This window comes from Elaeis guineensis, chromosome 6 (genome assembly GCF_000442705.2).
Source record: "Elaeis guineensis isolate ETL-2024a chromosome 6, EG11, whole genome shotgun sequence".
Taxonomy (NCBI): Eukaryota; Viridiplantae; Streptophyta; class Magnoliopsida; order Arecales; family Arecaceae; genus Elaeis; species Elaeis guineensis.
The window spans coordinates 22411722-22427819 of record NC_025998.2 but is presented as its reverse complement, the minus strand read 5'-3'; the positions used below and the strand labels follow the sequence as shown (position 1 = coordinate 22427819).

At 44.3% G+C, this 16098-nt stretch overlaps 1 protein-coding gene and 1 pseudogene across 2 annotated transcripts; both read left to right on the top strand.

Annotated features, from left to right (window-relative positions):
- Positions 1-16098, top strand: part of LOC140850884 (uncharacterized) — an 86463-nt pseudogene that overhangs the window by 65590 nt on the left and 4775 nt on the right.
- On the top strand, positions 3585-7163 carry LOC140858532 (KRR1 small subunit processome component-like). 2 transcript variants are annotated; one of them, XR_012142084.1, is made up of 8 exons: positions 3585-4268; positions 4426-4502; positions 5086-5154; positions 6313-6369; positions 6515-6553; positions 6670-6774; positions 6893-6977; positions 7099-7163. XR_012142084.1 is itself a non-coding variant. In XM_073259343.1 (7 exons), exons 2-7 carry the CDS (start codon positions 4452-4454, stop codon positions 6902-6904), a joined length of 333 nt encoding a protein of 110 aa, XP_073115444.1. In that variant the 5' UTR covers positions 3585-4268; positions 4426-4451; the 3' UTR covers positions 6905-6978. The 2 variants fall into 2 exon arrangements, 1 of the variants encoding a protein (XP_073115444.1); XM_073259343.1 differs by lacking the exon at positions 7099-7163 and having other exon boundaries at positions 6893-6978.

The following is a 16098-nucleotide window of genomic DNA, read 5'->3' as shown; positions in this document are numbered from 1 at the left end:
CTGCAAGAAACACAATGAGCAAGGATGGCAGAGATGGTTAGAACACCATTCAATTCAGATAACACCAACACCTCGGAAGTACCACCATCTTTATGATAAACAGAAAAAGGACCTGAAAAGAAAAAAAGGCAAAAGGCTTTGATTTGAGATAAGTCCAATTTGAAATAGTTAGTCAAATCAAGTCTAATATATGACCCATAGTTTGTACTGTACAGGCACACGAAAGGCTAGGTGGTGGTTAAAAAGTTATAAAATTTTCCATAATTACCCTGTTCAGGAATTTACTACAATTAAGATGAATGATAATTAAAACCGAAGAGATATGAAGAATAACCGGGACAATCATTAAGCCAGTTTGACACCTAATAATGCCATTGCCACTACAGATTCCATATAAAGTCTATCTGCAACTGCCGTGCAATTCTGAGAGGAAGATTGGGGGTATAAAAGAAAGCTAGAAGGCCTTTATGACAGATCTCATATAATATCTCCAAAAAAAAAAAAAAATCCAACATAATACCTATAAAAAAGCCAGCCCAACTGCTAAAAATTGTAAACTAGGTACCCAGAATAACAACAGTAAGCTCCAGATTGACAATCATTTCACCAAATATTGAACTTGCAGACTGTCATTTCCCCATGTCAATCTGATAAGTAAATTAAGGTCTACATTATCTGTTACCAGTTATTTAAAAGTTATTTAACTGTTTTGCATCACAAATAGCATTGTATTTCTTTGAAGATTTATTCTGTTGTGCATAAAATTGGAAAATTAGATAAGAAAGAGATTGTTCACATGATTAGGGAGAACATATTTAATTTTCAAAGCACTAGAACTTAGAGATTCAAGATCTTTGAGAGAATGTTGGGTGCAGGAATCAGTTTGCGAACACAACCCAAGCATCTTTAGAGCATTCCAAAAGGTTAATCTACCATATATCAATAATTTGATCCGCTTGCACCTATCATGTATCAATGATTGGATGCTCTTGCACCTCTCATATATCAATGATTGGATCCTCTTGCACTTGTACACTGCAGACAGTCACTCCAGGAAATTATATGCTACCGAAGATGCAAAAATCGAAAAATCTCAAGTCCCATCAGGAGCAAAAGGCATCACATTGGGTGCTGACGAGGGAGTCATACATGCTATGGGTTGGGTTAGAAAAGTTGCTGTCACATTGGTAGAATGATGATTTGCAAAATTTGGTTAATGTCCATACAAAAGGTAAAGCATGAGCCATGAAGCACATGCAAGCATAAAAACAACTGCTTTCTAGAGCACAATCTGCCTATACTTTACACCACCAAAGCCCAACTTCTTGAACACTCCAAGAAGTCGCCTATTTGTTCGAGATTAGCAACTTCTTTTACTGGTATTCATTTTCTACTAAACTACATCACAAGTCACCATTCGAACATAAAGACACAAACAAGCGGCCCTTATTCAAGGATAAGTTTATTCCAATTCCTTGGAACAGTCATTCCAAGAATAACCAAGTTTTTGGGAATAACCTTCCTCTCTCATTCTTGCTTCTTAAACCCACTTTGCAGGGGGGGGTCTATTTCAGGCTTTACTTTTGGTTTATTGAGGTGTAGCCTTCATGCATCAATCCTATAGTAAATTTATGTTTTATTTAATTTATTTAATTCTGTGCTTTATTTAATTTAAATGATTGTTTGGCTCAAAGTTTGTCATACCAGTCAGCACCATAATATATTGGGTGTACTATATCGATACCCAACTAGTATATAATCTTGTACCGTATCGACACTCGGTGCATTTTACAATCTCCTTCATACTAACATTATAATAGAATGATATCAGTATGGGGTCCAATATTGTGACAGCAAATCTTGGTTCCACTTCTTATTTCTATCTTTATCTATCTATGATATGTGGAATAACTCAAAGTTAGGGATGGTGGTCAGATGGATTTTTCGGGGTGCTCGATTCATCCCAAAGCTAGGGTTTTGTTGCCACAAAACTCCGGATGGAGGTTGGTTTATGGCCGAGCTGGATTTGGTCGGTCAGAATTCGACCTGGAGTGGCGCCTTCCTTCGAAAATGACCTGAAACCAAAAGAAACTCAGCGCCCTCTGATGTTTAAGTCAGTTGGAGCCTTGGGAATAGTCGGAAGAGAGAGAAGAAGAAGAAGAATGTTGTGTACAGATTATTCTATTTGTGTCCATTTACTTGAGGGTCACCTTCTCCCTTAAGGGAGGCCATGGACTGTTACCTAAATTTATGGGGTTTAATCGTGGCATCTGGTAATGGGCCTGGGTCGTGCGTGGCCATATCATGTCCGACTATTATGGGCGGCCATTATGCAAATGGGATGAAATATTGGCCCACATGCGTGTGGGTAGGGGAGACGGTCCGGATCATGTGGAGTCCAGGCTGAATTTTTCTCGAGGAAGCCAGTCAATAATTGCCAAGTTACGGTCCTGGGTTGATCTCGTTGACATGGTATCGAGGTGGCTCTTTGGGTGGCGATCAAGATCGGGAAATCGGAGGACACCACAATGGGTTTCATCTTCTTGATTGCTGTGAAGTTGTGATCTCTGGTCGATTGGTTTCAACAAAGGATATGTATGTAATACGTATACGAGTGATGACGAGAATCTTGGTAATCTTTGTAGTTGTTCAAAGTTCAAACCCCAAGAACTGATGAAACACGTCACCAAGGTGTAGATCATGTACTTATTTTTATTTTTAATTTTCCATTTCAAATGATATCAGCTGGTTAAAAACAACAAGGTTAGAATACAAAGCAATAATCATGTAACCATTGGTTAGCTGCATCAGCTCTCTAACCAAAGCAACCACTAAACCTTGGTTTGAACTCACTATTATTTTTTTCCAAGTTCATTTCCAACTTTCTATTAAGTAATGGAGTTTGTGGATTAGGCCCATGTGGATTCTGTCTTTTGTTAAGGAAGAACTAAGAGATGAAGAAGTGAAGGTAGATAGGGCTATACCCATAGCTTAATAATGGATTCACAATCTAGGCCAAGATTTCACATTTATATATGAGAAACCAAAGCCAAAAGGTATTGAGTCTGGTTTAAATCTCTGAACCATATCCTATCAAGGAGATTCAATTCTACTGTGAGCACTATAATTGTTCAAGATCATATCATATTATTGATAAATATGTACTAACCATGCCAATCCCTTACTCATTTATCTGTTGCATGGTTGCTTTTTGGGTGAACATTGGTGAGTTTTGGCTTCACATTCAACTACTTCTTTCTATCAGATAGGAGGATAAGAACTGATTCAATGGCCTCAATAAATGGTGCAAACCTACCTTATATGGGAAGCCATGGTTGCATTACCATGACATGACCAGCACATGATAAGAAAATTCAGATGTGATTGGACCATGGGAGCTGACATGATGAGGTTGTTGCTTCTTTATCAAAGATGATCTACTGATCTAACTTTGTGTGGTTACTATTTTCCTCTATACCTATGTTGAGAGTTTAGGTTATTGTTTGTTAAGTGCTAGGTACAAAAAAAACTAGTGTCAAGTTCTCTTCAGACACCATCTGGATTAGGATTAGGTTCTGAAAAGTCATACTATAGTGTTAGACCTAATCGAGGAACTACTGAAGTTTTAAGAATGTGATTTTTTGGATCTTCAACATTGATGAAAATGGAAGAAAGCTTTATACTCATTCAGCCACTCATGTATGCTCTTACTGCACATCTGACTCCTGCTGTTTTTAAACTCACTATGAGAAGGATTTTAAGTTTTTTGATCAAGCAAGTTTTAACCATTTTTTGATGCCTAGTTGATATTTCAAATACATGATTTAGACAACTCTTCACCTACAAGTCTGCTGTGTTTGTTTTAATACACGACCCAATAGTCATCATGGTCCTTGATTGTTTGAGGATACAGCATGGAGCACCTATTGATCTTTACTAGTAGTAATACAATGACCATAATGAGAATTTTATTGAAGACTCTAGGAAGCAGAGTGGAATACATAAAAGTTATGCAAAATAAGATGTAACTAGCATAGCGGGGGACATAAAAGTCGGAGATGGGAATGGGGATAACATTTTGAAAGTTTTGCTAAAATGATCGATGCAGGGTCTCATCTAGATTGAGTGGCAGATTTTACAGAAGCTAGAGTGATGGTTGTTGGAACTTGGTATAAATCTTATTGGATACTGTTTGCTTGCAGAAGGATGATATGAGTTTTGGATATGAATGAACATGTAAAGCTGACACCAAGTTAATCAGACATCTTGTAGGTTGCTCTTTTTTATGTTTAATTATCTTAAGGGGTTTTCTGGCATCTTTATTTGATAATTCATAGCCCTTCCTCAAAAGAACTCTATTCACTCAATTACTTATATTTGTTTCTTTCTATATGAGATTCTCACTTTTCTTGCTCTATTTCACAGAAAAGTACTTACAAGAAGTATGGCCTATGGTGAAAAGTGCATTAAAAGAGCATGGCATTGCATGCGAGCTCAATCTGGTGAGCATTTTGAAATTTAGTCTTTCTTCATTGATTTTATAAAATACATTGATCATCATACAAAGTTATTAATTATTTGGCAACAATTTTGGTTTTGTGAATATCTGTATCTTTTGCTCTTTTACTGTATTTCTTGCCCAGAATAGCATGGATGTTGTCCATTGTGATATTTCAATGCTTTCATAAGATGTTTTTTATTCAATCTTCTTGCTGCCCTAGGTTGAGGGGTCCATGACTGTGTCAACCACTCGGAAGACTAGGGATCCATATATCATTATCAAAGCTAGGGATCTCATAAAACTTTTGTCACGGAGTGTTCCTGCACCTTAGGCATGCTCATATTTATAATTGATGATCATCGATAATGCTTCTGCTAGTTCTTATTTGTAATGTTGTAAAAATAATTCATATAACAAGCAAAATGCATATCATATATATATAATGATTACACACTCCCCTTTTTACCAAGCTGAATGAGCAGGACTTAAAAATAGAACTAACTTTTTTGTGATTAAGAACTGACATTTTAATAGTTATCTAAAATAAATCTTCTTTTCTGAAATCAGTCCATTTGATTTTACAGGCAATCAAGATCCTAAATGATGATATGAATTGTGACATTATCAGGTTTGGTAACCTTGTACGCTACAAGGTATCACCCATCTTCTATACTTTTGTTTATTTTTTGAAAAAAAAATATCCAGTGTTTTTCAGCAAGTTTCTTATTTAGAGAGCCTTGGTGTAATAGTAAGATTGCTCTATTGTGACTTTGGAGGTTATGGATTTGAAACATAGAAACAGTTTATCCGTATGTGGGAGTAAGGTTGCGTATATCTGACCTGCCCAGATCCCGCAATGGTGGGAGCATTGTGTATTGGTCCTTCCTTTTTAAGTTTCTTATATTTCTTATAGCATCACCTATGTATGATAAAAAAATATTCAATACAACAAACATATACATAAGGATGCACAGAATATTGAAACGATTAAAAGCCAAGATCTCTCATTTTGGATATAATTGGGTGCATGAAAGTTTTCTTCTCTCCTAGAAAGCTCACTTTGGGCATTTGGCAACTGTTTCTGTAACAAACCAAGACAAAATTCTGCATATATGAAAGTGTTATCATGATAAATATAGGCTTATCTTTTACCTGTAAACTGTATTCCATGCCCTCTATCTCCTTCCCGATGTCATCATTTTTCCTTTTTCTTTCCTTTCATTTAAAACAATTGGGAAGCTCAATCCACTTCCGTTACAATTGTTGATACGATGTGTTATGGCAATCTTGTAGATTATTTGCACCATCCATAGTCTTCTTCTTCTTCTTCTTCTTGTAGCTATGAATATTATGAGACGGGCATGCTTGAACTTGTATTACAAATGAAGTGGTTCCTAAGCAAAAAAAATCTCTAGTGACATCCTTTTGACATGTTGATACTTGGGGAAAGCAGTTTTTTCATCAGTTTCATTAGAGAATGGACATGTCAGTAACTTAAATAGTTGACAAACACCAGTAAACAGTTTCATGAAGAGTTTTCAATGATTTCGCTGATATTTTGTTGACAATGCTCCATGTGCCAGTGATTTGTTCCATTTGGTTAGTATTGTCCATTGCTTGCATTGACCAAAGGTAATTGCATAAAGATGATTTCACTTCTTAACATTATTATAAATTGTCGTACTGCATAATGATAATGCATGTAACTGCTGCAAAGATAACTCTTCTATGGAAATCTTTCTTTATCTGTATACTTGCTTAATATATTTCATTAATCAACTATTAACTTATGAAACTGTTATCACCTGCAGGAACGATTCGTGAAAAGAAGAGAACGCCTTTTAGGCCCTAATTTATCAACTCTTAAGGTATGTATTGTTATCAATCTAGTCATATGATCAATATGCTAATTTTCTGCTCAGGCATGAGCATCACATATGTGCTTGTGCCTTATGGTTCTTGAAGTCTACATTTCTTTTGTATTGCTTACAAGTTGTTTGCATATGCTGATAGGCCATTGAAATTTTGACTGGATGCTATGTATTGGTTCAGGTATTGTTTCATTGCTTTCCTACTTTCCTTTAAGTTTCATATATGATGACATGGTTTTATCTTATGTTATTGATAGACCTAACCTATCTTTGTTTTTTCTTTGTACAATTGCCTAGGGAAACACTGTTGCAGCCATGGGTTCATTTAAGGGTCTAAAACAAGTTCGCAGGATCGTGGAAGATTGCATCCAAAACGTGCAGCATCCTGTGTACCACATCAAGGTAAATTTAGCAATCTTGAAAGCACAGCCATCTAAGAAAAATAACTTAATGTAATTGTCTGTATAGAGACATCTGGCCATACTTGACTGGCTACTTAATGTTGTCTGCCATGTGACAGAGACCCTCCTGATGAAGGGAGAGCTTGCCAAGAATCCAGCACTAACCAATGAGAACTGGGATAGATTTCTCCCAAAGTTTAAGAAGTATGAAATCTTGGGTCATATGTTTAGTTTAAACGCAAGAATTTAATGTAGGGTTTTGCTTTGCTTTATCCTATGTGTTTCCAATCTTGTCAGTCTCATTGTCATATGATTTATTTTTCAGGAAGAATGTTAAGCAGAGGAAAGTGAAGGCTAAGGAGAAGAAATCTTACATGTCGTTTCCTCCTCCACAACAACCTAGCAAGGTAAAATAAAAATCACTTCTATATATTTTTATCTCTCATTTTTTTTGAATTTGCTTACGGGCACATCCATTTTATCTTCTTTTTGAAGCATCAGATAAAATAAGAAAATGTGCATATATTGGTCTAGGATAACCGTTATTTTTTTTTTTTGAGATAGTATGCACAATCTCATAATTTCTTAGATCCTTGCTTACTTTTTTGGATTTCAGTTTACTTTTATATGGTAGAAGAAGCTGTAGATAGATTTTGCTAGTGAAATGATAACAATTGCGAATTATGAAGATGATGGCATGGGTACCAGGTCACATTCTTAACAAGGTGATAAGATAAACAGTGGATCACTATCACCAAATTAAAAAGAAAAAATGGAAGAGAGAGAAAGGACAGAAAGAGACACCTAAACAACATCTACAAATACAAGATCCATGAAACTGTGTTGTTGCTTCATCTACCTATAAGCGTGCTTGAACTTTATCACACAATGTCCATCTTGCAATTCTAAGTGAAAGTTGTGTTACTTTCACCTTTTCCATCCCTCAATAGAAGGCAAAGTGGCAGGATGCACCTAGCTTTCTTGTTGTCTTGTATTTTGACAGGGCTTAGTTGTCAGGACAGCAATGATTATTAGAATTCTTATAAGAATAAAGAAACTCTGACTGGTTAGAACTTCTCGCCTTTACTATTTCTAGTATATTTACATTTGCTACCACTATAGTCTATTTTTTTTATGCCAGCTGGACTTATGCTTTATTTTGTATTGTCGCTGGGCTCCAAAGGTTTTCTGTTTGCTTAGTTGCATTTACTCTATAATTTGGCAATATGTCCAAATCGTATTGCTAAACGTATGATTGTCTTTACAGCACTAACAGGCAGCTGCCTTTCTTTTTTAATGATTATAGTGAAGTTGTTGTTACATATTCACTTAATGATAAAACCATTTATGAACGTTCCATTGTATGATAATGTGTGAATCTCATTTTTAGGCATTTAATAGATTATTTCTTCAAACATCTTAATGTGATCTTATATCTGTCCAAAGTATCTTATTATAGGCATCTTTCTCTTTGTTACGTTTCCACTTTCGATGTGAACTTGTTCTGGCTATAATTAATTTGTCATGAAATCTTTCAGATTGACCTTCAATTAGAAAGTGGTGAGTATTTCATGAGCGATAAAAAGAAATCAGCAAAGAAGTGGCAAGAGAAGCAGGAGAAGCAGGCGGAGAAGACAGCTGAAAACAAGAGAAAGAGGGAGGCTGCATTCATTCCACCGAAGGTGGATGTCTAGAATTTGTTTGTCCTCTCCGTTATTTTCTTTCAGAGTTAATTCTGAGTACTCATCTTTTTCATGTTTGCATTCTTTTTTTATCTGGGGTATTACAGAACCTTCTAGTCATGTTGCTGATTCTACTAAATCTGACAATGACAATGATGAAGTTGCAGCCATGGCAATGTCCTTAAAGGTAATTGTGGTGTCTTTTTGCTTGTCAACCTTCATGTAGTAATTATATTAATGTTTGTGATATTGTTCTGGTAGTAGTAAGCATTAGGATGTGTTCGATTTTATCACCAATTTTTGCGGGCAAGCCAGATTATAAGAAAGCATAACAAAAAATACAGTCCATTCAATCCAAGAGCATGGTATCAATTGTATTGCTTGTTTTGTCTGGATGTCGGAGCAGCAATTGTATGACTATTGGATCGAATATTTGAATTATGACTAATCGCCATTTAGATTTTTTAGGGGGGAACATCATTAAATGTTTAACATGTACCTTTGTTGGTGCAAAAATCCGCTTGCGCCGGAGAAGCTGGAGTCGAGGGAGTTGCGGTCGCCGCCGGGACCTGCAAAAGAAGTCTAAACTGAAGGTGGGGTTGCTCCGGCAAGACCCTCCGACGCTCAAGTCAGTTCTCTGCCTCAACAAGAATGGAGTGCTCGAACGAAATTTTAGTAGAGTTTTTAGGTAAAAACGAGAGCTTATAGAATAACGTATCTGGGGTTCCCCTTTTATAGACGGAGGGGGCAACAAATTGATAGCGACGCCTGTAACCGTCTGGTAGTGGGCCGCCCAGAGTCCGGAGAAATTTATTACGGAGGGTAGTGGAGTGGGATCGTGGCTATCACCGTGGCTCGCCACGTGGAATCAGTTATGGGAGTGGAGCGGTGTCCGTTGTCGTGACTCGTCAGGGAGTGGTGGAATCGCACAGGATCCGCCGCAGGGAGTGGAGCAGAATTGTGGCCGTTAATACGGCCTGTCAGGGAGTGATGGAGCTGCGTAGTGTCCACCGCAGGGAGTGGAGCTGTATTGTCCGTTACTGCGGCTCGTCAGGGGGTCCAGACTTGTCGGTCGAAGTTCGGTTGGAGTCGGTAGTGAGGTCCGGTACCCGTAGGAGTTTGGGCGAGGTCTTTCCGCAGTCAGAATAGAAGACGAAGTCTGACTTCCGTAGGAGTCCGGACGAAGTCTACTTGCAGTTGGGGTCGTGGGCGGAGTCCGGCTCCCGTAGGAGTCCGGACGAAGTCTGTCTGTAGCCATTGGAGTCGAGGACGGAGTCCGGCTCCCGTAGGAATTCGGGCGGAGTCTTCCTGCAATTAAAATCAAAGGCGAAGTCCGGCTCCCATAGGAGTCTGGACAAGGCTTACTAGCAGTTGAAGTGGAGAACGGAGCCCGGCTCCCGTAGGAGTCCGGGCGGAGTCTACTTGCGGTCGAAGTCGTGGGCGGAGTCCGGCTCCCGTAGGAGTCCGGACGAAGTCTGTCTGCAGCCGTTGGAGTCGAGGACGGAACCCGGCTCCCATAGGAATCCGGACGGAGTCTTCCTGCAATTAAAATCAAAGCGAAGTCCGGCTCCCGTAGGAGTCGGAACAAGGCTTACTAGCAGTTGAAGTGGAGGATGGAGCCCGGCTCCCGTAGGAGTCCGGACGGAGTCTACTTGCGGTCGAAGTCGTGGGCGGAGTCCGGCTCCCATAGGAGTCCGGACAAAGTCTGTCTGCAGCCGTTGGAGTCGAGGATGGAGCCCGGCTCCCGTAGGAATCCGGGCGGAGTCTTTCTGCAATTAAAATCAAAGGCGAAGTCTGGCTCCCGTAGGAGTCGGGACAAGGCTTACTAGCAGTTGAAGTGGAGGACGGAGCCCGGCTCCCGTAGGAGTCCGGGCAGAGTCTACTTGCGGTCGAAGTCGTGGCGGAGTCTGGCTCCCGTAGGAGTCCGGACGAAGTCTGTCTGCAGTCGTTGGAGTCGAGGACGGAGCCCGGCTCCCGTAGGAATCCGGACGGAGTCTTCCTGCAATTAAAATCAAAGGCGAAGTCCGGCTCCCGTAGGAGTCGGGACAAGGCTTACTAGCAGTTGAAGTGGAGGACGGAACCCGACTCCCGTAGGAGTCCGGACGGAGTCTACTTGCGGTCGAAGTCGTGGGCGAAGTCCGGCTCCCATAGGAGTCCGGACGAAGTCTGTCTGCAGCCGTTGGAGTCGAGGTCGGAGCCCGGCTCCCGTAGGAATCCGGGCGGAGTCTTTTTGCAATTAAAATCAAAGGCGAAGTCCGGCTCCCGTAGGAGTCGGGACAAGGCTTACTAGCAGTTGAAGTGGAGGATGGAGCCCGGCTCCCATAGGAGTCCGGGCGGAGTCTACTTGCGGTCAAAGTCGTGGGCGGAGTCCGACTCCCGTAGGAGTCCGGACGAAGTTTGTCTGCAGCCGTTGGAATCGAGGACAGAGCCCGGCTCCCGTAGGAATCCGTGCGGAGTCTTCCTGCAATTAATCAAGGCGAAGTCTGGCTCCGTAGGAGTCCGGACAAGGCTTACTAGCAGTTGATGTTGGGGACGGAGCCCGGTTCCGTAGGAGTCCGGGCAGAGTGATGGGAGTTCACCAACGCAGTCGAAAGTCGGAAGAGACTTGCGAGGGTCAATCCCGTCAAGAACTTCGGTCGAGGGTATTTTATGCCAACACCAGTCCTCCCACTTTCGAGTTTGAATTTCGAATGAAGAAGTACAGAGAGGTTGTCGCAGCCGAAGTTCCCCCCCGACGTCCCGACGCAACCGCCCTCGGATATGTCGGCAATTAATTGCGCATGCCAGAGCCCTTTTTCCGATAAGGGCGATCCGAAGAGTTTTTTCGAAACTCCCACCGAGATGTGATCCCAAGCATCGCGCCGTGGAAATTTACGAACAGTCAATCCTCGATAGCGGCGAGTGGGACACGCGGGACACGTGGTAAGCACCGGTTGGTCTAGGGACACCCGCCACCATAATTGCGCTAAGATCCACTGCCTATTTAAACCCCCTACCCTTCCTTCGGGGCTTTACTCCGCCTAAAAGACGGCACCTTTCTTTCGTCTGAGAGCCTAGCTACTCAGCCACTCCCTCGGTGCCCCTGCCAACTCGAGCGTCCTCCGGCTGGTCTTTGCCATCTCTCTGCCATCCTCAGCCCCCGATTCCTCTCTAAGGGGTTTCCCCGCCAGGTCCTCCACCCCAGAGGCCATCCTCAAGAGGATGCCAAGGGCTTGGAGGAAGGCAAGGAGGAGAACAGTGGTCTGCGAGTTCTCCGGTCATCGAGCGGCCGCTGAAGGTCCCCGTCGCTTCAAAGAGGGTTTGAGAAAGAATTCCTTCAACAACAGGGTTTAATAACGGAGACCGCCGGTAAAGGTGTTCTGCTGAGAATTTCAGAGTAGCAAGACGGGTGACACCGGTCAGGAGGGCAGAGCTGTCGTCGCAAGCTGTGGGGGATCCTTGATGTCGTCGGGGCCGAGGGACCAGAAGCGGTCGGCGTCGACGGTGGGGCAGTAAAACTTGTTGTGGGGACGGTGGAAGTAGCGCATGCCGACCTTGCCGGAACACTTTGGACGGTGGTTGTCACGGAGCATTTGGTGATAGCGCATATCTCTGGCCCGCCGCTGCCTCCGGGGTGACTCCGGTTCTTCTTGAAACAGGTCTTCGTCGCCGCTGTCGTTGCCCTGACTGCCCCTGGAATCTATCCCATCTTTTCCCCTGGGGTTGGGATTTCGGAGGTGGAGCGAAACAAGGCGGGGCGAAGCCGATAGGTCTGCCACATGCACTGAAAAATGCGCTGGAAAGGACAGAAACGGGAAGAGAAGTTTGCAGCTTGAAGCAGCCTCCGGTGTATCCTTTCCAAGCCGTGTCTCGAGCCTTGTAATAATGTATTCTTTTCTGGCCCTCCGGGTCTTGTAACGTACATCTTGTTAGTTGAAAAATGAGAAGGAGATTTTGTTACCTCGTGAATTATTGTCTGCCGAACTTCCTTCCTTTTCTCATCTTTTCTTCTTCTTTCTTCTCCCCTTTTCTTTTTTTTTTTGACGTCGTCCTTAGGTCACCGGTGGCTCTTTTATTCGTGTTGAATTGTCGTTTGCCGAGCTCCTTTTCGGTTTTTGCATCGCTCGAAGATACTCGGTTGCCATCATATCGACCCATCCTTTCCGCCAGTGCCGCAGACTCGCCTGGGGGCCATTCGGGCTTGGTGTCCCCCCTCAGGGCTTGAGCTCGGAGGTCTGAGCTTCTGTCACCCCGAGGAAGTTGTCCTACCTTGGATTTGCGTAGAAAGCTTTCTTGAAAGCTGGGATTTCTGATGAGGGCCCCAATCCTTGCTGTGACAGGGTTCTCCGCACCTTGGACGCTGTTTGTTTTCCAATCGTCGCTGATGTGGCCCATCGCCTTCCTTTTTCTTTTTGCCTGAAATTTTTCCTCCGCTCTCAGCGAGGCTACGGGAGTTCAGTTCCCGTAGGCGAAGTCGGGTGAAGTTCGGCTCCTGTGGGAGTCCGGACGAAGATTACAGCAGTTGAAGTTGGTGACGAAGCCCGGCTCCCGTAGGGGTCTGGGCGGAGCAGAGTCCTCCCTGTGATTGGAGTTGTGGCGGAGCCCGGCTCCCGTAGGAGTCTGGGCAGAGTCTTCCTGCAATTAAAGTAAGGTGTGAAGTCCGGCTCCCGTAGGAGTCCGGACGGGGTTTATCATCAGTCGAAGTTGGCGACGGAGCCCGACTCCCGTAGGAGTCCAGGCGAAACTTACCATCGGTTGAAGTTGGTGATGGAGCCCGGCTCCCGTAGGAGTCCGGGCGGAGTCCTCCTTGCGGTAGAAGTCGCGGACGGAGCCCGGCTCCCGTAGGAGTCCGGGCCTTCGATTTTGCTCAAGCTAGGGCGAGGTTTTCCTCCTGTCCTTAGCAGGGCTGTGGGGGCACATATGGGCGTTGCAGGGCCTCTCCCCCATCCGGTCTAAATGGAACCGGGCCTTCGACTTTGCTCAAGTTAGGACGAGGTTTTCCTCCTGTCCTAACAGGGCTGTGGGGGCGTATATGGGCGTTGCAGGCCTCTCCCCCCATCCGATCTAAATGAACAGGCCTTCGACTTTGCTCAAGTTAGGGCAGATTTTTCTCCTGTCCCTAACAGGCGGTGGGGGCGCATATGGGCGTTGCAGGGCCTCTCCCCCCATCCGGTCTAAATGGAACCGGGCCTTCGACTTTGCTCAAGTTAGGGCGAGGTTTTCCTCCTGTCCCTAACAGGACTGTGGGGGCACATATGGGCGTTGCAGGGCCTCTCCCCCCATCCGGTCTAAATGAAATCGGGCCTTCGATTTTGTCGGGATGAGGTTTCCCTTTCGTTTCTGATACAGTTTGTTTGAATTGTCCAAAGACATACAGGTATGCAACTTTCAATTAAAATGAAGTTATTGGTAGTACATCCGTAAGTTTTTGAGCTCCATGGTCGCGGGAGGTCGGCTCCTCCGAGTTCCTTAAGATAATAAGCTCCGGGCGGACTACTTCTTTGACTTCATACTGTCCTTCCCAGTTTGGGGCGAGTTTCCCCGATCCTGAGGTTGCGAGACAGCGGCTCGTCGAAGCACTAGATCTCCTACTCTAAAGGTTTTGTTCTTGACCCGGGTGTTGTAATATCGAGCGACTTTCTGTCTGTAGGCTGCCATTCGAACCTGAGCTATCTCCCGCTTTCTTCCAGTAGGTCGAGATTGGCTCTAAGACTTTGCGAATTTTGATGTTCGTCGAATGCCAGACTCGTGCCGACGGGAGTTTAAGCTCGATTGGGATGACGGCTTCCGTACCGAAGGCTAAAGCAAAGGGGTCGCCCCCGTAGGTAGCCTCTGGGTAGTTCGATACGCCCACAACACATGATAAAGTTCGTCCGCCAAGTTTCCTTCGCTTTTTCGAGCCTTGTCTTGATCCCCTGCAAAAGGTTCGATTAGTCACCTCAGCTTCGCCATTCGCCTGGGGATGGGCTACTGATGTGAAGTTGTAGGAGATGTTTAGATCTTCACAGAATTCGGTGAATTTTGCTCCTGCGAATTGCCGTCCATTATCAGTGATTAGGGTTCTAGGCAGACCGAACTTACACACAATCGACTTCCAGATGAAATCTTGCACTTTTGCTTCTGTGATTTTTGCTAATGGTTCGGCTTCAACCCATTTGGTGAAGTAGTCGATCGCTACAAGGAGGAACTTTCTTTGCCCAGACGCCATGGGAAAGGGCCGAGAATGTCCATCCCCCATTGTGCAAAAGGCCATGGGGCACTCAAGGGTGTGAGCTCGGTGGCGGGCTGTCTCTGGACGTTGGCGTATCTCTGGCATCGATCACACTTTTTGACATATTCAATCGAATCATGATGCATTGTCGGCCAGTAATATCCCTGCGGAGCAACTTGTGGGATAAAGATCTAGCCCCCAAATGGTTTCCGCAAATTTCTTCATGTACTTCTCACAAGGCGTAGTCAGCTTCCGAGGGCCGGAGATATTTTAAGAGGGGCAAGGAGTATGATCTCTTGTACAACTTGCCCTCATAAAGGATGTACCGGGAGGCCTGATTTCGGAGCTTCCGAGCTTCTTTCGCATCTGGGGGAGAACTCCATCTCTGAGATAGATTATCAGTGGGTCGACCCAGCTGGGCTCGTGGTCAATCTCCATCACGGGCCGCGATTCTTCTGTACTCGGGTGCTTTAGAACTTCAAAGAGAATGCCTTTGGGCAATTCGGTCGGAGCCGACGTCGCCAGCTTGGAGAGAAGGTCAGCCCTGGTATTTTCCAACCTTGGAATCTGTATAATGTTGAAGCTGCTAAAGGCGGGAGTGAGCTCCTTTACCTTCTCAAGGTATTTGGCCATACTGTCCTCCCGACTTCGTAACTCCCGCTGACTTGTCCCACCACTAGTTGAGAGTCACTGTGCACCCGGAGCTGACCTATTCCCAGCTCTTTGGCGATCCTTAGTCCTGCGATCAGAGCTTCGTATTCCGCTCCATTGTTTGTTGCGGAGAACTCGAAACGCAGAGCGTATTCCGCGATGACTCCCTCCGGACTGACCAAGATCAGGCCTGCACCTGCGCCCGACATGTTGGAAGATCCGTCCACATAGAGGGCCCAAAAGCGATCAGAGGGATCGGCCTCTTCTTCGGGGAGTTCGGTTGGGACTTCAGGTCGTCAACTTTGCTTTGTTCAGGTTCAGCCTCCTCTGGGATGGTACACTCTACTATGAAATCTGCCAGTATTTGGGCCTTCACCGCTGGCCTGGATCGATAGTTGATGTCGAATTCCGTGAGCTCGATCGCCATTTTGCCATCCTCCCGGAGGTGTCCGCCTGGTGCAAAACTGCTTTGATCGGTTGATTGGTGAGTAGCGTCACGGTGTGCCCTTGAAAGTAGGGTCGGAGCCTTCGGGCTGCAATCAATAAGGCGTAAGTCAGTTTTTCTAATTTGGTGTACCTGATCTCGGCGTCCCTCAACGCCGGTTAACGTAGTAGATTGGTCGCTGGACTTTCGCTTCTTCTTTGACAAGAACGGCCGCGAGGGCCATGGGAGAGACCGCCAGGTATAGAAATAGCTCTTCCCCAGGCTCAGGCTTTGCTAACAGCGGGGGTGAGTCAAGGTAGCTCAATTCTTCGAACGCCTGTTAGCACTCGGAGGTCCAACAGAAGTTCTTCGGCTGCT

Excerpts from the sequence above, each read along its gene's own strand:
- LOC140858532 (XM_073259343.1), top strand. The coding sequence starts at position 4,452 with ATGGTGAAAAGTGCATTAAAAGAGCATGGCATTGCATGCGAGCTCAAT. Across the intron at positions 4,503-5,085 it reads TTGCATGCGAGCTCAATCTG|GCAATCAAGATCCTAAATGA; the intron begins GTGAGCATTTTG and ends TTGATTTTACAG. Across the intron at positions 5,155-6,312 it reads GTAACCTTGTACGCTACAAG|GAACGATTCGTGAAAAGAAG; the intron begins GTATCACCCATC and ends TATCACCTGCAG.